This window comes from Cantharellus anzutake, assembly GCF_015039405.1.
Source record: "Cantharellus anzutake strain C23 chromosome Unknown EI90scaffold_9, whole genome shotgun sequence".
Taxonomy (NCBI): Eukaryota; Fungi; Basidiomycota; class Agaricomycetes; order Cantharellales; family Hydnaceae; genus Cantharellus; species Cantharellus anzutake.
In genome coordinates, this window is record NW_024066959.1 from 751998 (window position 1) to 771539 (window position 19542).

The window sequence follows — 19542 nt, forward strand, 5'->3', positions numbered from 1 at the left end:
AGTAAACAAGATGTAGAGAAGCTCATTGGTGCTGGTCTCCACACCGTCGAGGCTGTCGCGTACACGGCCAAGAAGGTGATTGCGGGCATTAAGGGTATATCAGAGCAAAAGGCGGATAAGGTCATAGCTGAGGGTAAGTATCGAGGCGTAATGTAACACGCGTAATTTGAGTGGTTGATGAGTAAGTTGCCTTGATTCGTAGCGCAAAAAATGATTCCTCTCGGATTTGTCAGCGCCACAGAGATTCATAACCGTAGGAAAGAGCTGGTAAAAATAAGTACAGGATCAGCTAACCTAGACGTCTTGCTTGGGGGTGCGTTTTTTTTTCATTTCGTCGTCTACGACTGTGCCTTATCGGATACAACACGCCAGGTGGTTTCGAAACTGGCGCTATCACAGAGCTTTTTGGGGAATTTAGAACAGGGAAGTCGCAGTTATGTCATACACTTGCCGCAACATGTCAGGTACGTGCATCGTGGGCTTTTATCTGCCTCTCGATATCAAGATTGATGATGCTATCGCTGCTACTTAAGCTGCCTATCAGCTGGGGAGGTGGAGAAGGGAAAGCTATTTACATTGATACGGAAGGAACGTTCCGTCCTGAACGTATTGTGGAAGCAGCGGCTCGGCACGGACTGGACACGGACAGCGCACTAGATAACGTCGCATACGCCAGGGCGTATAATGCTGACCACCAGATGCAATTACTGGCAACAGCTGGTGCCCTCATGGCGGAATCACGGTACGCACCCAGTCGATACTAGTTCATGCTGTTGACGCGCGCGCATGGTCCCTGTTCACGAAAGATTTTCGGTCCTCATAGTAGATTCAATCACTGCTCTGTATCGAGTCGATTATAACGGGCGAGGAGAGCTTGCGGCTCGGCAAATGCATCTAGGGAAGTTCCTTCGGGCCTTGCAGAGAATGGCCGATGAGGTGTGTGTGTTCCCTTACACTTCTGCGGGCTGATTTCACAATGCGTGGTTATAGTACGGTGTCGCTGTCGTAATAACCAACCAAGTCATGTCTTCTCCGGATGCGGCAGTGGCAATGTATGGCGGGAACGATAAGAAACCTATTGGAGGGAATATCCTTGCTCACGCCGCAACATGCAGGTACGTCTATCGTTTATCAGACGTTTTAGAAGTCCGGTGCAAATTGTGACGTCCAATAGGCTGCAACTCAAGAAAGGACGAGGCAACACCCGTGTGTGCAAAATTTACGATTCACCTAGCCTCCCCGAAAGTGAAGCGTTGTTCGCCATTTGGGAAGGTGGCATTGGCGACCCAGACAAGGATCCCACGGTGCGGAAGCCAGGAAAAGATGCAAATCCAACGGTGCAGAAGCAAGGAAATGATGCAGATCCAACAATGCAGAATCAAGGAAACTGAAGTCCACTCTTCCTCTGCTTCGTCTGGGACATTACGATTCATCCATGTTATCGAGTTGTACATTCTGCATATTTTCGTCCCTTACGGCTCCAAGCCAAAGCCTTGCTAATTCATCCCATTCCCTCGGACACTTCAACGCGGTAGTTTTACCGGACTCTTGACCCCCAATGTGGCGCAAAAACGGTGCTTACCGGCAACCTCTAAGTAATCTTATCGCGTTCCCCGCAGCGGGACTAGGAGATAGCTCTCTACCTCCAGGTAAAAGAATCCTTTTATTCGGTTGCATATTGGCACTAACAGTGCATGTATTACTTCAAGTCAAACTTCCAGATCGTGATGGAAAAACAATAACATGGGTTTACGTGAAGCCAAGCTGATTAAGGGCAGATGAGACATCGAGAACGAGAACGCGACCATTTTTAAATCCAAAAGCTGTTAAAGATCCTTGAGAAACCCAGGTGGAAAAATTAAGAGGCAGAGAAAAAAGATAAGCGGTATCAACGCAAAGCCACTGTTCATCCCTTATGTATAGTGTACTTTTCGAAACCTCTTGTTGGAAAGCTACATAACGGATACTAGAAGCTCCGTATTTCACCGAATCAGAATGCTCTTCAAGTGTCTTGAGGTGACTGCCGGTGTGAGGGTTCCACAACCTAATGGTATGATCATTTGATTCTGATGCCAGGGTCAATCCATCTGGGGAGAAGGCTACAGATGTCACCCAGTCAGAATGGCCCTCGAGGGTTCTGAGGTGGTCTCCCGTGCGAGGGTCCCACAGCCTGATGGTACAATCGGATGATGCCGATGCGAGGAGTCCATCCGGGGAGAAGGCCACAGATGTCACTGAATGAGAATGGCCCTCAAGTATGTTCGCAGTCCTAGTCTGAATGTCCCAGAGCCTGACGGTACAATCGGATGATGCTGACGCCAAGAGTGATCCGTCGGGGGAGAAGGCTACAGATCTCACCCAATGAGAATGGCCCTCAAGTGTCTGGAGATGGTTCCCAGTGTGAGGGTCCCAAAGCTTAACGGTGCAGTCACCTGATGCTGATGCTAGGAGCGATGTATTTGGAGAGAAGGCTACAGATGTCACCAAACGAGAATGACCTCCGAGTGCCTTTGGGTGGCTCCCGGTGTGAGGATCCCACATCTTGACGGTATGATCATCTGATGCTGATGCCATGACCAATCCATCCGGGGAGAAGGCTACAAATCTCAAGCAATGAGAATGACCCTTCAGCGTCCTGAGGTGGTTCCCACTGTGATGGTCCCATAGGCTGATTGTGTAGTCTTCTGATGCAGATGCCAAGAGTAACCATCTCGGGAGAATGACACACACCTCACGGCATCAGAATGGCCCTCGAGTGTCTTGAGGTCAGCTCCTGTGCGAGGGTCCCACAGCTTGATGGTACAATCTTCTGATCCAGTTGCCAGAAGCAACCCATCTGGAGAGAAGGCCACGGATCTCACCCAATAAGAATGGCCTGCAAGTGTCCTAATATGTTTTCCATTGCGAACGTTCCACAACCTGGCAGTATGATCATCTGATGCTGATGCCACAATCAATCCGTCTGGGGAGAAGGTCACAGATCTCACCCAACTGGTATGACCTTTAAGTGTGTTGAGGTGGTTCCCAGTGCGAGGGTCCCACAGTCTGACGGTATGATCAGATGACGCAGATGCCAGACGCGATCCATCCGAGGAGAAGGCCACATATATCGGCATATGGGAAGGGTCCTCAAGCGTCCTCACGTTGCTCCCACTATCAGGGTCCCACAGCCTGATGGTGTGATCATCGCATGCTGATGCTAGAAGCAGACCATCTCCAGAGAAGGCTGTGGATCTCGTCCATTTAGCTTTAGAGTGGCCCTCAAGTGTTCTGAGACAGCTTCTAGTGTGAGGGTCCCATAGCTTGATGGTACTGTCATCCGATGATGAGGCCAGGAGTGATCCATCTGGGGAGAAGACCACAGCGGTCACTGTATCAGAGTGGCCAGTTAAAGTGGCAATATCGAGAGGCCATTCTGAGTCGCATCCCGCGCGTACAGTTACGGTTGGATCGGGTGCTTCTTGGGAAGTCCCCGTCAGCTGGCCGTTGGTGGGAAGGAGTTGAAAAATGGACTGGGTGATGTGCGCTGCGCTGGCTTCAATGGTTGGCGCATAGGTTAAAACCATCCGGAAGGCATCGTGCAAAACGGGGGCAACGTGGACAGGATATTAGTACTCCTCTAATTTGATGGTGAGTGACAAGTTCTCCAGCGAACCAGCGCAAGTACTAACCATCCAGGGAAGAATGTCACGTAGACTTCTGGCCGCATCACCCACGAGCCCCATCATACTCATCACTTTCATCCATCGCGGTAAGAGGCCTTGTTCATCATCGCCCCCGAGACCAGTGAATTTCTCCAGTGCATCTCTAACCTCTTCATCAACCGATTGAAGGTTTCTCAGATGCGATGCCCAAAACCGGCACGCATACCGCACTTCTTCCCCCACTAGGGAACTGAGCTTGTCACCTAAATTTTCCACATCCACATTGAGTGAATGCCATGGCACGATCTCATCTACAGCCGGAACAAGCTCAGCGACGAGAAGATCCAGGCAGCGGAGCGCCATCCACCGCTCGTGCTTCTCCACATCCACCCTGAACTCGGGGTCCTCACACCGCTGAAGTAGATAATCAGGAAAAGATGGATGGTAGACTTCAACTCTTCCTTCTGGCAGCGAGGGTAGCGGTATGATGGATTGGGTGTGTGTGAGCATGAGTGTAGGATTGGAGATCATGACAAAAGCGCCAAGCGCTTTCAGGGATAACGGGTTCTTGAGCAGGACGATAGTGTGGAGGAGTCGGTAGAGTTCGACGCGCTTCTTCGTGGGGGTTTTGGTAGCGCAGGCCAATAAGACTCTTTCGTAAAGCTTATCGAGCTCCGCGTAAGGACCCTCTTCGGTCGTCTGACTGTCCTCTAGGATGGATTCCAGTTGACCCATGGGATCCACACCGTCATCGCTATCTATGTACTTGACAGCGGTAGCAGCCCAGATGAAGAGCCGATTAGCTTTCTTCGCAAGAGCCTCGACCATGGCGGGTGTGGGCCACCCTTCGGAGACCCTGTCACTGAATCGTTCGGAAACGACGTGGAGCTGACCCCGAAGATATACCTCGATATCTCGCGAAGCGACGTGCTTATCGATTTCATGAATCACAATTTTGTCCACATTCGTAGCTCGGTTGAGCTCCGTGACGATATGATGCTCTGGTCGGCTCGATATGAATATACGGAGGCCAGGGATGCCAGAGCAGCCGGAAATAAGGTAACGAAGAATTTCTTTTGCTCCATCCGCATCATCCCTCTTACACTCGTCTAGAGCATCAATTACCAGAAGTAGAGGCTTGGAAACCTCGAGGTCTCGAAGGGGCGCGAAAAGTAATGAGGAGTATTGGGTGAGAGGGGAAGCACGGGGGAGATTGGTATCTTCTTTCAATGCCTCTGCAACGGCCACACCAAATTCGGGAAGTTTCCTAGCGAAGTTCCGCACGATTGTCCCAAGGAAGAGCTTCGCACTAGACAACTCGGCATGTTGACGGGAAAAGAAGAAGCTAGATCCAAGGTGTCCAGACTCGTTAGCATCTTTCGCAATGGTACACGCAATAGTCGACTTTCCGATCCCGGCTAGGCCGTTAATCCAGAACACTGATTTAGTCGTATCACTGATGGGTCGGTGAAACCACTGCTTAATGGATCCAAGAATTTCACTTCTTGTTCCGGGGAAACAGTTAGATGGTGCGCCAAGCCGGTTGGTGTCATGGCTAGCGTCATCAGTAAAAGGAAGCGTGTTGAGATAGGACTCCAACTGCTTTGCTTTTTCCTTTAAAGCTTCCTCGCGCCTTTGTGCCTGAAAATAATCAGAACCTATGATTTCTGCGCCAGGGTCGGACAACTACCTTCATTTCGTTCTGGAGTTTCCAGGGCATTGGTTAACTCGGAGTTTAAGAGAGCCTGTATAAATTGCACCGCACCTCAATCCGAGCCACTCCTAAGCGAGTCGCGACCAAGTGCGCAGCCTAAACCCATAAAGTCAGGACTAGACATGGGCAGTGGGGAGCCACATACCTGAAAGGCTGTCACAGAATTGTTCACTTTTTCCCCAGCTGAGCGGATATCGCCTTGAATTTTGTCGCGATTCGCCCACAGGTAGACAGTGCTCTTCTTGCAGTACGATTGGAGTGGCATAGCGATCGCAATAAGTTCGCTGAAAGAACGGTTGGATGATTCCACCCCCGAGAAGCGCTGAGGAGGCATAACATACCTTGACAAAGCCTCGATGGGCTGGACAAGTTCAGGAGACACAGCATCTTCCCGTTGGTATTGTTTGAGTGCCTCCAAAACTGACCGATTAAAGTGTTCGATACTGCTCTGGAGCTCACTAATCGCATCGCCGACCCCATCGACCGCCTGTAAAAGCCCAAGGGGTTGTATGTGGGATGATGTTCGGACAAAGCCTTTTAACGAACGCACCTCCAGCTGGTTAACTACTTCGAGAAAGCCACCTATTGCACCCTTGAGGCCAGGAACCGGGACACTGTCTAGCGTCTCCTTCGCAATACACAGCACGCTCAGAACGCCGTGCCAAACAGTACTGCCAGTGGTGGGCGTGTCGCCCGGGGACGACGATACTGGCGCGACAGAAGGGGCATTCGAAGCAGGCTGACCCGGCGATAATGTCCCCTTCTTTTTCTTCTTCTTCTTCTTGAAAAAATCAATAAAAGGCATACCAGACGGGATTGCAGGTGCAAGGTTCAAACACGTTCCTGATTCGCACAGCCGTAAAATCGCCCAATGAGGAAGTCCCCAAAATTGCTCTTCATACAGCATGGGGTGGTGCTGTTCGAGGAGAATATGGCCACATGCACATGGTTGCGAGTATGCTGACGCTGGGTGCACGTAACCCGCAATGACCTGGCAGCCCGGTTCGTAGACTTCTTAAAAGCTTCGGAACTGGAATTGACAGGAGAACATACGCCCACGTAGTCCCCTGCTACGAAAAAGGCCAATGGCCATGTAGTTAGCCGTTGTTGGATGCTGTAGAGCCATTAGTCGGGCTGTTGCGGAATGAGTCAGCCGCCCCAGGCCAGGGAGGGAAAAACAATCTGAGAACTCAGGTGAGTATTTGGTGGTGCTCCCGAATACTACTCGCCTCTCACCGATGGGTTCTATAGATCTCAGTTGTCAACATCGCTTCCTACGAAGCTAATAGTCCTCAACGTTTCTCTCAATTGTTACTGCAAGCTTGCGACAAATGTGATGGATCCGAGTCAAGATGAAACCGACAATATACAGACCAGGAATTCACCTTATCTCCATACCAAAGGGAAGAAGAGGTGGTATGAGGAATTGTTCTCGGTTATAAGCGCGGTGTCGTTCGATCTTGTCAGTGGCTATCCAAATTCAGGCCTTGGTTCCGATCCTTTCTCGTGAAAATAGCCCACACCGTCAGTCAAGGAGCTAGACTCCAACCCCTGATATCTTCCGTTGACACCGGCCTTTCAACGTGAATGTCCATTACCGACAGCTTTGTTCGCTGCTCTTCTGTCATATCCGCTTAGCTCTCTGCTGTTCCACCATCTCCTCTTGCGCATGCCACCCTGTACAGCCAGTAGTCAGGGAGGAAAGGCCCAATAAAAGAACGTGTTGATGGAAAGTCTCTTGGACAGTGGAATCCAGCCAGAGTCCGACATTGAGCGGGTAAACTTGGTCACGGTGCTAGTTTTAGAACCTAGCGATGATTTCTGAGTTTCGCCGCCAGCGTGGCCGTTCCTTGTGTTGGCCTTGTTAGGGACGCGATTACTGCTAAGCTATATACCACTGGTGACAGTCACAGGCTCCCAAGCCACCATTCCTAGATCGAGTAGACGAGCCTTCGGCGGGCCGCGCCGGAACCTGAAACGTACCAACAGAAGGCGAGCCTTACGCCAAGCCTACCTATGAGCATTTATGGCGGGCTGTTTGGGGCTGAACTTTTTCCGATCGTTCTCGCGGATTGGCATCGAAGGGTTTCATCTTGCCACGGTTCAGGATGCCTTGGGCGCCTTTCAGGCTGTATATATTTCGAGCCTTGGGACCCGACGCTCATGATACGATCAATTCCCTACTTTGATCATCATCTGCTGCATTAAACAATCAACTCTCTCGACATAAGGGCCCCGCGTCGCTCACAACCCCAACATCTTCTCACGATGTACGCCACGCCGAATCGTAGTTTCCTTCCGCCCTCTTTGCGCCCGCGAAACGTTTACAGTCCTTCACCACTCCTGCACCTTCGTTCCGTCCGGGGACAGTCGTTCTTTCTCGCACCCTGTAAGTCATATGTCGCCGCAATTCGGATGGCGTTGCCTTTCGTGGTTCTCGAGTTGCGGGATGACCCTCATGCCAGCGAGCCACTGGAAGAATAAAAGGGATTGAGGAAAAGTATGCCGGAGAGCACTTGATCACAAGGTTCCCTTCAGTGCAAGGACAACTCTACATGATTCCATGTTGGACTAGTTCGGGAGGAAATGCAGGACGTGCGTTGTGGATTTTTGGCTGCCTGAATCAATAGATCACAGGTGGGAACTGACGGGATAGCTGAGGACTCTCTGAAGCTCGCCACATCCTAGTCATATCAAACACAAAACTATCGACTATAAGATGCTTTACCTTCATTGTTCGTTGCACTCTCCCTCTCAGCAGTCACTGAGGATGCGCTTTTGCGGGGCAACTACGCATGCATCGATCACGAATTGAAACTACCAGCGCCTGTTGTTGGAGGACAGCGCGTCTGTGACCCATCAGGCGGGGATAGTTGTTTATCACCCCAAACATTCGTACATTTGTTTGTTACCCCTCGTTTGAGCCACATTTTCTTCCTCCCTCCCCCCTCAGTCCTCTAAGCACGCACGTTCGAGACTGATGTTAATACTTCTCTATTCACGTACTGTGTATATACGCGCTTATGTCATGTACACTAGCAGACGTTGCTCGCTAGCTCATTTCTTATGTCCTCCCCAGCACTTGCACCTTCCATCGTCATGTCGAATCATTCATATGCTCACGGCCCCCAACACTGTGCGAGTTTGCCCTACCCTTGCGCCACTCAATTGAGAGTTCGTTTCCTCGGAATGATGTTATGAGCCCTGCCATGATATCGGCTAGCCTTGGTGCGCTCGAACAACGGAGCGTACACCACCAATAACCTCAAAACGACGTAGCCATTTACAACATGTGTGTGGGTACAGCACCTACAAGGCTCTAGATCGTAGAATCTACCTGAAGAAATGGCTAACTCTCCACATGACAACGATTGGATTGACTACATTCACTCCGACCCGCTCCCCGAAGCTTTTACCTTGTCACTGACTATAGCCTTTCCTTTTTCTTTTGAGAGCACAGATTCGGCACGGTTGTTTCCAGTCCTTCCCTAATCGGCGCATCGCATCCCAACCGCGTTATGTTAGACAGCAGGCCGAGCAGTTAATCACAGCAGTACGTACGATCGGTTGAATATTGATTCGTCTCCGGTGAAGATCAACGCGTCATATATGATGCCTCCAATAATCCCACCACAAACAGGTCCAAGGGTTGGGACCCAGAACCAATATTGATGCCTGTAATTCCACAGAATCTCTTGTCGTATCCAACTATCGCGAGGGCGATACGAGGACCTAGATCCCTAGCCTAAAACCAGGATACCAGATCAAAAACCACGTTCGCGATATTCGCCATGCTGTGACCCACAGGATTTAGTCCATATGACGTCTCCATTCCAAGTGAAGCGCCCTCGCAGAAGATCATAAAGAACAATCCAAGCGGGACTAATCCCTTGGGTGGAGGACCACTATTCTCGTCCGTCAATGCAAGTACAGAAATAATAAGTAACGAAGTTCCTAAAACTCGGAAAAGAAACACGCCGCGTTTGGCATGTAGTCCAATGCATAGGTCGTGAGAAGTGAAGCAGTTGATATTGAGCGAACGCCACGTCCGCCTTCATAAAGATCTATTGCGTGATAATAATTCGCATAAAGGAGGAGGGCACCAGTTATGGCGCCTAGGAGCTGAGCCGCGATGTAGACGGGGACTTTGCGCCAAGGGAGGCCTCGGAGAATTGCTTGGACGAGGGTTACCTAGGAAAGACCGATTCAGGTTTGAGATATCGGTTTATTTCGCGATCACTGACGACTGGATTGATGTGGCCCCCAGTTGCACCAGCGGCCCATGCACCTTGGGGCTGTGATTAGTATGGTATTCCAGAACCATCGCCACCTAGTAAAATGCACCCATGGAAACCCCAGCCGCCATGGCTATACTTCTCGACAAATACGACTAAATGAGAAGGAAATGGGTTATGGATTTACCACAGGGAGCTCGGACTTCACTGACTCCTTTCTGGTCTGCCGCCACCAAAGGTGAGCCTGAAGAAAAACAAAGGATGCGTTTGAGTTGCAATGACAAACTCCATTAATAAACTCACTGGACAACACAACCTGCAAGTTAGCGCCAAGACCAAATCTATCAACGGCGGCTGAGAAATCGTTCCTCATGCCAAATGTCCAAAAGCACGTACATGATCATTATCATGGTTCCAATAAATTCGGAGGCGAATTCTCGCAAATACCGATTACGAAAGGAGGCGTATTTGTTGGGATATCCATTGCAGCAAGCCTCACTCGTCGTCACACACTCAGCAACCGCAAGCCGCTCGGGCCCTTCATCTGACGGTGGATCTACCCAGGCCTTTGGGGACCGCGATGAAGATCTCAAGGCCATGTGCGTAGCAACACGAGATGCAACAAACGCTGGCCGCTCCGCTCGAGAGTTGTCGAGGCTTCATTCAGGCACGATTCATTACTCCCGGTAGTCTCCGCTGATTCAGCGGCGAAGCCCATGGAAAAGAATCGATCCTATAATTGAATGGATAATAAGCGCATTCAGCGTGACGCTTCTGTTATCAGCAAACGCTGTTCATAGTCATTCCACCATGAGCTCAAGTACAGACCCAGTACCTACACCAGAATCAGCGCTCGATGTGTCCACGAAGAATTATGAAGATATGTCCTCCGAAGAGCGTGCCGAGTACGATCGGCTTGAGAGAAAACGTGAAGAAGAGGAACAGGCCAGTATGTGTGCATGCCGCCAGGCTATCGGTGGTGATTTCTGTCTATATCGGGAATCCGCCTCTCGAAAACCATGCGCGGGCACTTTTTATAACGCTCCAACGTTATGCTAATCTGACTACTTAGCACTTCCCTATAAGTGGAGACAAGAGTTAGGGGAAGTAGATGTCACGCTCGAGGTGCCGAAAGGGACGAGGGCCAAAGATCTTGACGTGAAGATCACCAAGACTACCCTGAAGGTTGGCCTCAAAGGGGAGGAACCAATCATTGAGGGGCAATTATGCAAAGAAATTAAAGTGGAGGACAGTACATGGACCATCGGTAAGCGCCCACTTTCAATCTCCCGCGTTTCAAAACCGATCTTGCTTCCAACGCTCAAAAGAGGACCAATCTAGAGTATTGGTCCACCTCGAGAAGGTTAATAACATGACATGGTGGGAGAACGTAGTGAAGCATCATCCAAAGCTCGACACCAAGAAATTCAACCGGAGAACAGTAAATTGAGCGATTTGGATGGTGAGACACGAGCTTTGGTGGAGAAGATGATGGTGAGCGACTTCCAGGATCACACATAACCCACCACATGTACTAATCTTATTTTTCGCCAGTTCGATAACCAGCAAAAGGTACAGTGTTGCTAGTCAACATTACAGACGAAGACTCACAGCGCTTTCTTAGCAACTTGGAAAGCCTACATCGGACGAGCTCAAGAAACAAGAGGTGATTGGGAGTCATGGTTTTGGCTGAATAACGACTAACTTTTGCATCTAACAAGGCACTCAAAAAGTTCCAGGCCCAGCATCCAGAACTTGATTTTTCGAAGGTCAAGATCTCTTAACAACACAGATTTGTCATCAAATATGTACCTGATTGATGCACACGAGTTCATGTACATTACACAAGTCAGAATATACTGTATTACTGCACGGTCATTAAAGTTGAAGCTCGGGTACAGTTGTAGTTGGCGGATCAGACGTGAGAGATAATGAAGATTTGGAGGGAGGGGATGGTGCGATTTTTACGGGTAGGATACTGGGGTCGATGCCTACGGCAGACGAGGTATCTTCGGGGGAGTCGGTGGGTTTCCCAAGCTTCTCCGCAAAGTACCCGACGCTTTCCACATCCAAAATGAGTCGCTTCCACCTGAGCGCATCGTACACTGTTAGATCCTTGGCAAGCATCAGATCTACATCTTGGATGTTCTTCGACGCCAAATTCAAACCATTAGGCAGCCTGTCGCCTCCAAGTACGAAGAGCGTCTTATCAGCCCATCCTTTACACTTCAACATCTTCCACAGCTTGTTCGTTTTATGGCTCGCCACTGCAACGACGGAACCACCTCAAGAGCCTTCTCCCTCATTTCGCACTCAACGCAACTCTCATCCCCATCTCACGAACTTTTCTGGGTAATTTCGTCGAGAAATCTCTCGGGTGCGGCCCAAATACGACACCACCGCCTCGAAGATCGGATTCCCCGCGTCACCTACTCGTGCTTTACCCCGTCCTTTTTGCTGAGCAAGTTTTCTACCTGACGCTTTCACTTGCCAGCGCGTCTTGGTGGATGCAGTACCTTGGCGTAAGGAGTCAAGATGGTGTACTACGCACGCGTGAAGGATATCTCGGCGGAGGGCGTGGTCGAAGACGGATGGTGCAAGGGCAACGACCTGGCGAGAGGGCCGAGGCTCGCCCACTTTTCGGGGGATTAAAGAGGATAATGTTAAATAAATTGGCTCTCGGAAGGGAGATGGTAGTTGTGATTCCACTGGAGACGAAAAGCACCATGCTCCAGTCAGATGTATAAATGAAGATGAGAAGACAAACCACACACCTGCAGTTCTATCGGCTTCACGTTCTGCCTCTGTTGAGCGGATAATCCATTCCAGAGATTTCCCTCATCTTCACTTTCAACGATGTGGTGTAATCCGCCCGCTGGGACTTGGGTCTCTATGGGAGCGACGGGAGTGGTTGTGGTTGTGGATGTGGAGACCAATCGCACTGACGGCTGCATCAAGCATAAGTCATCCTCTAAGTAGGACGAGGTCGTAATACATACTATCGGCGGCACTCTTCTAGTGAGATTCCGCAAGGCCTTGAACATGCTGGAGGCGCGGCCAGACAAAAATATTAATGCGACCAAGGATTTGGGCCGTGGGAAGTCAGGACAAGGTTCGCATCATGTGACAACGTCCTCAGTGACAAAGCACCAAGGTGTGCAACTAGCTCACGAATAAGCTGAGCGGAATTCGTTGAGCATGGACCCGATGTCGTTCCCGTTGGAGGGCAGGGGCATCCGTGGCTCGTCATTTCAAATTTGGACACCGGAAACTGCCATTCGACGTCTGATGATTGGTGCTGCAGTTTTCTTTTCTCCTCATTCTCTAACGCGTACGCTTGAGACTGCGGTCAGCACTTCGGGGTTTACGTTGTGTTCGTAGGCACCTATGTCATGAGCACCACCCAGTCAAGTGCTCTCTAAGCACACAATTACACTTCAAAACAAACCGTACGGTGGCGATACAAGACACAAACAACGCCAGGCACTTTACAAATAACGACAAAGCTAGGATTATTAAGGACCCAGCAGTGATTGTTTTGGGTGCGGATTACGCTATCGTTGACCTTCTATGGGGACAGGTATATCCCAACCGGAACGTATCATAACTTCCCTTTAGTATCACCAGTTTCTGGAGCCCGTTTAGGGATCAGGAAAGCTGGTGATGGCCCAACAGACGCACTGAAGCGCTCGATCCCGTCAGGCCATGGTCCTCGCCATATATATTCTGGGCCAAGACTACGAGATAGAAACACTCGGATGAGTGGAAGTTCGAGAAATTAAAATGAGAGAGTAGCTTACTAATACCCTAATGCTTCGATACGATTTTCCGTGTGGAAACTCTGCCATTCGGTGGGTGGAAGCGGGTCGAGAATTTTCTCTTCGTCGCTCAAGTTCCGATCATCGGGGGGGACGCGATGCGCCACCATCCATGGGACTCCCCACGTACCCCATTTCTCCACAACGTATCGCACATCTGCGTCTAGTCCCTCCTCGGCTTCTCTTTGCTGTGAAAATGCAAGGAGTTGCTGCAGACGACTTTCGGAGAGGGGGCCGCGCTTTCCATGAGAGGAGCTTAGACAATCGAAGAATTTTGGAGATGTGACAGGGGTTCCGACAGTGAAGTATTCCTCCTGAACATCGTGCATTCAGTCCTCAGCTGGAACAGTATTCAATTTTGCGAGTAAAGAACGTACGAATAGAAGCAGGGTAGCTTTCACGAGCACATCACTGGGTTCGTGAGCCTTCAGAGTTCGCAAGAAACGGATTGCAGGTCGGGTTATGCGATCAAAAGGATCCTCGGGTGGCGGGTTGATAGTAACTTGGAACGAAATCAATTTCGGGTTTCCCGACCTCAGAGTTAACACCGTACCTCCCCACCGCTCCGCAACACGACGCAAATCCCGATCCTAGAACCAAACATTGCATCAAGTACACAGATGTGAGAGGCAGAGGCCAAAATATCTGGTCACTCACGTAATACTGCTGCTTCACTGGTGGAAGGTGTGGCTTTTTCACTCCTGTTGCCCGCATTGCGGATCCAACCAGAATCTCATTATGACGCGATGAGGACCCAGAGTGCCACCAAGATCCGGTTTTCAGCTCACCGGCTGCAACTCAAGGTCAAGATTCCATGGTTCTTGATACCTATATGCCAGAAGCGATTGTTAAAGTTTATCGATGTGGAGGATTGATACTTGGGGAGATCTGTAGACATACCTAAGCATGGTAATGAGAGCGATCCACGAAGTCGGAGATGCTATGTCGTAGACGAAAACAACCTTTGCTGGCCTAGAAGGCCTTGCCGTTGCAGCGGCTTGATTCTCTGACATTTAAGTGGTCGTCACGAGAGTAGCAGCGCTTGCTCAATGAAGATTGTGAAGCGTTCTGGACAGAATCCCTAGCCCTTGGTGAGGTATTCTACCGCGTGTTGTGCGCCTTGTGTGGTTTCTAAGTGGTATGTTGAGGCACGACAAGGACGAATGGATGGATGGATGGATGGATTCATTTTAGAGTACGTAACCGTGCCTATCGGCATATGCCGTACTATAGTGACTCGGGTGAAAAAAGTTTGGAGAACATAAGGATGTGAAGAAAGGAATTTGTTTGACCTAGGAAGTATGAGACATCGAGTAATCAATGGTGTGAAGGAGAATAAAGTGAGATGAAGCAATAACACATAAAGGGGCATGCGACCCTGCACTGAGGTTGAACAACGGGTGAGGGAGAATGGAGGTGGAAAGAGGTTGGATAGAGAAAAGGACACGCGACCCCCAGTGTTGGGGTCGCATGTTTTGCTGCTGTGTGCCTATGGTTAAGTCAATGTTTGAGTGCGCGGTTCTTGCGGGTGGGTGAGTTGGAGGGTGCTTTCACGGGTTTATGTCACGGTAGGCTGGTGAATGTTCCAGTGGCAGCGAAAGGCGATGGGTGTTGGTGGCATCTTGCTCATGCTTGTTGAATAAAGGCATGTGGCAGATAGGCCTTTGGTAGAAGGGGTAGTGGAGAGAAATGAAAGTGTTGGGGTGACGGCAGGACTTGAACCTGCATTCCTTGCAGTCAACTTTTTGTCGGCATATGGGGCTATCGTTGGCGCTACCACTATCGCGCCTCGTCACGAAGAGGTAGTGGAGAGAAAGATGAATCGGAAGGGTGTTGGGGTGATGGCAGGACTTGAACCTGCACTCCTCCGGCCTGCCCATGGACTTATGGAGGCTACCATTGGCGCTACCACTATTGCACCTCACCATCCCAAAAGGTAGTGGAGAAGAGAAAAAGAAGGAAGGGTTGGGGTGACGGTGGGACTTGAACCCACAGTCCTCTGGCCAGTCCCGTCTGGGCTTACGGAGGTCACCATTGGCGTTGCCACTATCGCGCTCGTCATCCCAAAAAGGTAGTGGTGAGAAGAAAAAGGAAGGGTTGGCTTGACGGCGGGACATGCACCCGCGCTCTTGCATCTCTCCAGCCAGTGCGGCTCTGGGCTTACGGGGTTGCGGTTGATTGGCATTACCACGGTGGCCACGTCATCCTCCCTTCAGATGTTAGAGGCCTAATTAGTTTTAAACAGGGGCACCGCGTGAAGGTTTAGGCCCGTGCCGGGTGTTCGCTGTGGTAGCAGAACTCCCCTCGACTGACATCCATCGTCGAGGCCCACGACAAGGACGAAGTAAATATGAAGGTCCTGGTTGCCGGTTCCCGTGACCTAGAACCGGCGTCCTCACGGTTCCGGACGCGACAGGCTTTTTTTTCTCCTTTTTTTCCTTCCTCGGCGCTCTTACGGATATGAGACTTTCCATGTATTGGCGGAATTGGGCGGAAATATCAGTGCTTCAGTGTGTTCCCGAGATGAAACGGTCTGCCAATCCCCTCGACGCTTGCTCCGTAGCGAATCGATCCGGCCACGCATGCAGTTTCTTTCAAAACTACTGTGATTCGTCGGGGAGATCGAGAGCTACTAAAGGAAGCCAATTCTCTTCAAATGAAGCTCATCCCTCGGCATTGCTCCCCCATCTATCGATCTTCAATATTCACGCCACAACTTCCCTCGCGCTTTCACACGTCGGTGTACAGTATTTCACGGGCGTTAATTAGCCGGTGAATGGGCCACCGGGCAGCCGAAATCGACCTCGCGCGATACGCAGTACAGTCACATGAGTATCTGCAACCGTGACGATGCAGATGCGAGTTGTTCGAATTATTGTTCTTCAAAAGGATGACAGAGGGAAGCACGAAAAAATTAAGCGAAAGGAGTCATGGTTACGACCACGATGAATTCGATCATGGGTTGGAAAGCTGAACACACAAAGGCCGCTCATTTCATGTGCGCTACAACCCGCAATAGCGTGCATGACGCCCGAATCAGGCGCCTCTCCAGTGCTGCAATAAGCGCAAGGCAAGGCGGCATCATGCATGCAGTCGACGCCACCGGCAAGACTTTGGCCTCGTGAAATAGGACATTGAAAAATGAATGAAATACCCATTTGCAGCCCTAAAGAAATAAACGAGCCGTCCAGATAATAGTCGAGCATATTAATGCTCTTCGGAGGGTATATCATCCAGTGCATGTAACATATCGATATACCGAGCCTTCCGCATCGGATCAATTGACTTCAATTTTGTCAACATGGCGCCAATCTCCGATTGTCTCGCGAATCTTCCGTCCCCCGATTCCGCAGCAAGTCGTGCAACCAGCGTATTGTACTGGATGAGTGATTCCAAGCACCCTAGGAATCGCCAGGAAAAAATTCGTTCGCAAGTGAGCACCTGAAAATCAAAGGGTGCCCTTACATTTGCTCTCAGGTTCTTCCTGCAGTAACTCTTCGATAATTTTGATCTCTCGTTCGATAACGCTGAGATCCGTGGCTGCTATCCGGTGAGAGGGCTGCCGAGATGGAACATGAAGGAGGACATACTTAGGCTGATTAGCCACCTATGATACAGCCAGGCGCTTTGATCGTTAGGATCCGTGTACATCGCTTGCACCACGAAATCGAACTCTACCATGCTAGTTAACATTAAAGTATGATTGATTCGTGGAGAGCTGAGTACCTGAATCAAGGATGGCGGATCCTTTAGCTGTTCAGTGACAGCGTACACTTTGGAACGCTGGTGCCAGGCACTAAAGTTGGAAAAATTCGACTCTATCTTCTTCTGGGTATACGCTAGTTCAGTCGCTGGAGTTCTGGCTGGGGTGGAAGGTCCGGGTGGAGGCATTGACTTGAGGACGTAGCGCCGGTAATTCCAAGCTTGAACTTTTCAAATAATAATTGAGCCACGGCCTAGGACATGAGGGAGGTGAGGGACATACAATTTCGAGCATCCGCATCGAGCATCTTTTCGACTACCGTCAACTCGCGATTCCATGTCTGTCGTTGCCAGTGCAATGGCTCTGTTCCCTCATCCTCTGAATAATCTGGAGGGATTTGTTCGAGGCACCATCGACGATGATTCCATATCCAATATACTTTCGGATGCTCCTTGAGAGCGCTGAGGGTGAAAGCCAAGTCATCCTGCAGAAAACGATTCACATCCTTTGGAGCACTAAGGAAGAGGATGAGCCCAGGATGTGGATGGATCATGCTAGGGATTGGGACCTATTCGGGAAGAGTCCTCTGAGGAATATCTCTCGACGGTAGTTCCATATCGTATAGAACTCAGGATTCAGCTGTAGAAGCCGAGTGGTAGACTCGAGAGCCTCGTTCGAATAATCTTTAGCATTACGCTAGGGAACACTTGAGTATCTGATCTTCTCCTATCGATTGCAAAAAGTTCAACGGACTCGATCTAATATCGCTTTTGTCAAGGCGGTGTACGACTTGATTTTCTCGAGTTCTTTCTCCTTCCTCTCTGCTCTCACCCCCTCAGGAGGGCGAGGCTGCCTCCGGACACCGTGCTACATAGCTTCAGTTAAGCAAAGTCCGAGGGAACCTAGCTTTTAACGACTGAGAGGCACTACTTGCCATGGGAATTGTCGATCGCTTGTTTGTGCTTGTTGACGCCGTCCGTCTGTCGGGCTTACGAACGCCCTCCCTTGCCTGCAGTTCTTGGGCTGTGTTCATTTTTACAAGTTTTTGGTGACCACCCATGGTCGACTCCCTGAAATCCGAGCCAGCTGGATTATGGAGTTCGTTCCTTTGGTCGATCATATCACAGTACAACATTTCGGCGATCAATTTTCAAGCACTATTCATACAAAAAAATACATTTGCAGAACCGCAACACGACCGTTCGCTTCGTTGAGGTGAACACCATGTCGGTCAAGTAGGGTAGGGCCTCATGTGGAGTGGTGTTTAGCACTTGCACTCGCCAGGCTTGCAACCGCAGCTAATGAAATCAGGGATCAGCACCAAGCCATACGTTGAACGAAGAGTGTGCATTACGAGTCACCACAGCCGCAGCTGCTGTTGCCACAACCGCCATGGTTATTAACAGGAGTCTAATGGGATGCAACTTCAGGACTTGAGCCGCATCCGAGGACGGAAACCGCACTCACAGAAATCATTGTAGCGATGGTATGTGTTCAGCTTCGTAGAGGTTCAAGTGTGGGTTGGGAGATCAAAACAAACGGGCATTTCTTGTTGATTATATAGTCCACTGCGGAGGACGCACGTGTTGTCGGATCAGTATTATCTGACAAATTGATCGTCAAGTTCACACCCCACAAAGTGATTACGTGATCCACATGTCTCGGAGGGTATGTAGGTTAGTCAGTCACGATTTGATCTGCAAAGTGATGATTGCCATCCCCGGTTCATTCCCGGCCTTCATTAACGTTTGCGAACAGTTTGTGTCCATTGCTTTTGATGCTCGACGCCCCTTCTCCTTCGTGCAGGGTTCACCTTATAAGACGTTTCTATACTTAGCTACTTAGCCGCTTGCGTCTACATACACTGAAAGCTGGGGCGAGCTACGATCGAAGCTCTCTAATTGGTCGTCTCGCCTCGCTTCTGGCCTCATTCGCTAGCTTCAGAGCGAACTTTGACGGCTTGACGTCGTGCTGACATCGCGTCGGAAGCAATTCTCGCTCAGTGACCATATTCCGAATGCGTTCACTTGCCTCACATCCGTGGCGTCTACCCGCTCAAGCCTCACTCTCGAATGCTTTTCCATGTGCTATCTTTGTCTGCCCCGAGTAGTATAGATATTCATCAGAGGTGGGAATGCAGATACGACCATCTGTGGCCATAAGGCTCGGAAAGCACCGCATCCCGTCTGGTCTGCGAAGTTAAGCCGAGCACCGCTCAGTTAGTACCTTGGTAGGGGACTACAGGGGAATCCTGAGTGCCACAGTTTATACTTGGTTTTTTTTCTTGGCGCTCTGCCACTTCTCTCTTTTCTTCGCGAACTACGAGCGCGAATTTCGTTAATACAGAGCGTTCTCAAATTAATGGCTTGTGTGTATATAAAGAGCACGGGCACTGGTTGGCGCACACTCTCGTTGGATGATGACGCTT

General features: G+C 50.1%; 8 protein-coding genes across 8 annotated transcripts; 3 read left to right on the top strand and 5 right to left on the bottom strand.

The window, feature by feature from the left end:
• Nucleotides 1-1012: 1012 nt before the first annotated feature.
• On the top strand, nt 1013-1524 carry EI90DRAFT_2656377 (uncharacterized protein). The gene has a single exon (XM_039053411.1). The coding sequence runs from the start codon at nt 1110-1112 to the stop codon at nt 1389-1391; it is 282 nt and encodes a 93-aa protein (XP_038919952.1). The 5' UTR covers nt 1013-1109; the 3' UTR covers nt 1392-1524.
• Nucleotides 1525-5302: 3778 nt separating this feature from the next.
• EI90DRAFT_3013691 (uncharacterized protein) lies at nt 5303-6265 on the bottom strand (the record flags this gene model as incomplete). Its single annotated transcript, XM_039056686.1, has 5 exons — nt 5303-5389; nt 5410-5454; nt 5504-5778; nt 5818-5845; nt 5909-6265. The coding sequence occupies 5 exons, from the start codon at nt 6263-6265 to the stop codon at nt 5303-5305; spliced, it is 792 nt and encodes a 263-aa protein (XP_038919953.1).
• A 2638-nt stretch (nt 6266-8903) lies between these two features.
• EI90DRAFT_3279727 (aquaporin-like protein) lies at nt 8904-10198 on the bottom strand (the record flags this gene model as incomplete). The annotated part of the gene is made up of 9 exons (XM_039066701.1): nt 9990-10198; nt 9897-9934; nt 9806-9837; nt 9703-9748; nt 9603-9646; nt 9320-9549; nt 9164-9263; nt 9085-9103; nt 8904-9052 (listed from the first exon to the last, which is right to left on the bottom strand). The coding sequence occupies exons 1-9, from the start codon at nt 10190-10192 to the stop codon at nt 8904-8906; spliced, it is 861 nt and encodes a 286-aa protein (XP_038919954.1). The 5' UTR covers nt 10193-10198.
• A 205-nt stretch (nt 10199-10403) lies between these two features.
• On the top strand, nt 10404-11428 carry EI90DRAFT_3279728 (putative nudC protein; the record flags this gene model as incomplete). Its single annotated transcript, XM_039066702.1, has 7 exons — nt 10404-10542; nt 10666-10860; nt 10922-11034; nt 11061-11087; nt 11148-11165; nt 11218-11259; nt 11315-11428. 7 exons carry the CDS (start codon nt 10404-10406, stop codon nt 11375-11377), a joined length of 597 nt encoding a protein of 198 aa, XP_038919955.1. The 3' UTR covers nt 11378-11428.
• EI90DRAFT_3043132 (ribosomal protein L4 domain-containing protein) lies at nt 11389-12646 on the bottom strand. The gene is made up of 6 exons (XM_039059231.1): nt 12593-12646; nt 12449-12541; nt 12368-12395; nt 11994-12301; nt 11879-11917; nt 11389-11837 (listed from the first exon to the last, which is right to left on the bottom strand). Exons 1-6 carry the CDS (start codon nt 12635-12637, stop codon nt 11472-11474), a joined length of 879 nt encoding a protein of 292 aa, XP_038919956.1. The 5' UTR covers nt 12638-12646; the 3' UTR covers nt 11389-11471.
• Nucleotides 12647-12934: 288 nt separating this feature from the next.
• On the bottom strand, nt 12935-14769 carry EI90DRAFT_3287086 (uncharacterized protein). Its single transcript, XM_039067039.1, has 7 exons — nt 14312-14769; nt 14200-14239; nt 14069-14143; nt 13965-14001; nt 13789-13913; nt 13394-13725; nt 12935-13330 (listed from the first exon to the last, which is right to left on the bottom strand). Exons 1-7 carry the CDS (start codon nt 14422-14424, stop codon nt 13195-13197), a joined length of 858 nt encoding a protein of 285 aa, XP_038919957.1. The 5' UTR covers nt 14425-14769; the 3' UTR covers nt 12935-13194.
• Nucleotides 14770-15693: 924 nt separating this feature from the next.
• EI90DRAFT_3043137 (uncharacterized protein) lies at nt 15694-16595 on the top strand. Its single transcript, XM_039059232.1, has 2 exons — nt 15694-15786; nt 15828-16595. Exons 1-2 carry the CDS (start codon nt 15762-15764, stop codon nt 16178-16180), a joined length of 378 nt encoding a protein of 125 aa, XP_038919958.1. The 5' UTR covers nt 15694-15761; the 3' UTR covers nt 16181-16595.
• Nucleotides 16596-16618: 23 nt separating this feature from the next.
• EI90DRAFT_3144508 (rab-protein geranylgeranyltransferase) lies at nt 16619-18340 on the bottom strand (the record flags this gene model as incomplete). The annotated part of the gene is made up of 8 exons (XM_039065154.1): nt 16619-16812; nt 16877-16951; nt 17002-17137; nt 17186-17340; nt 17397-17629; nt 17683-17810; nt 17868-17981; nt 18338-18340. 8 exons carry the CDS (start codon nt 18338-18340, stop codon nt 16619-16621), a joined length of 1038 nt encoding a protein of 345 aa, XP_038919959.1.
• Between the last annotated feature and the right edge of the window lie 1202 nt (nt 18341-19542).

Bases quoted from the DNA above. Each gene is read 5' to 3' on its own strand.
- EI90DRAFT_3287086 (XM_039067039.1), bottom strand. From the start codon at position 14,424: ATGTCAGAGAATCAAGCCGCTGCAACGGCAAGGCCTTCTAGGCCAGCA. The intron at 14,240-14,311 runs GTATGTCTACAG...TCTGGCATATAG, and splicing joins GCTCTCATTACCATGCTTAG to GTATCAAGAACCATGGAATC. The intron at 13,726-13,788 runs GTACGTTCTTTA...CACGATGTTCAG, and splicing joins AAGCTACCCTGCTTCTATTC to GAGGAATACTTCACTGTCGG.
- EI90DRAFT_2656377 (XM_039053411.1), top strand. From the start codon at position 1,110: ATGCAGGTACGTCTATCGTTTATCAGACGTTTTAGAAGTCCGGTGCAA.
- EI90DRAFT_3043137 (XM_039059232.1), top strand. From the start codon at position 15,762: ATGAAGGTCCTGGTTGCCGGTTCCC. The intron at 15,787-15,827 runs GTGACCTAGAAC...CGGACGCGACAG, and splicing joins GGTCCTGGTTGCCGGTTCCC to GCTTTTTTTTCTCCTTTTTT.
- EI90DRAFT_3043132 (XM_039059231.1), bottom strand. From the start codon at position 12,637: ATGTTCAAGGCCTTGCGGAATCTCACTAGAAGAGTGCCGCCGATA. The intron at 12,396-12,448 runs GTTGAAAGTGAA...CGCTCAACAGAG, and splicing joins CGGGCGGATTACACCACATC to GCAGAACGTGAAGCCGATAG. The intron at 12,302-12,367 runs GTGTGTGGTTTG...TTTCGTCTCCAG, and splicing joins TGAAGCCGATAGAACTGCAG to TGGAATCACAACTACCATCT.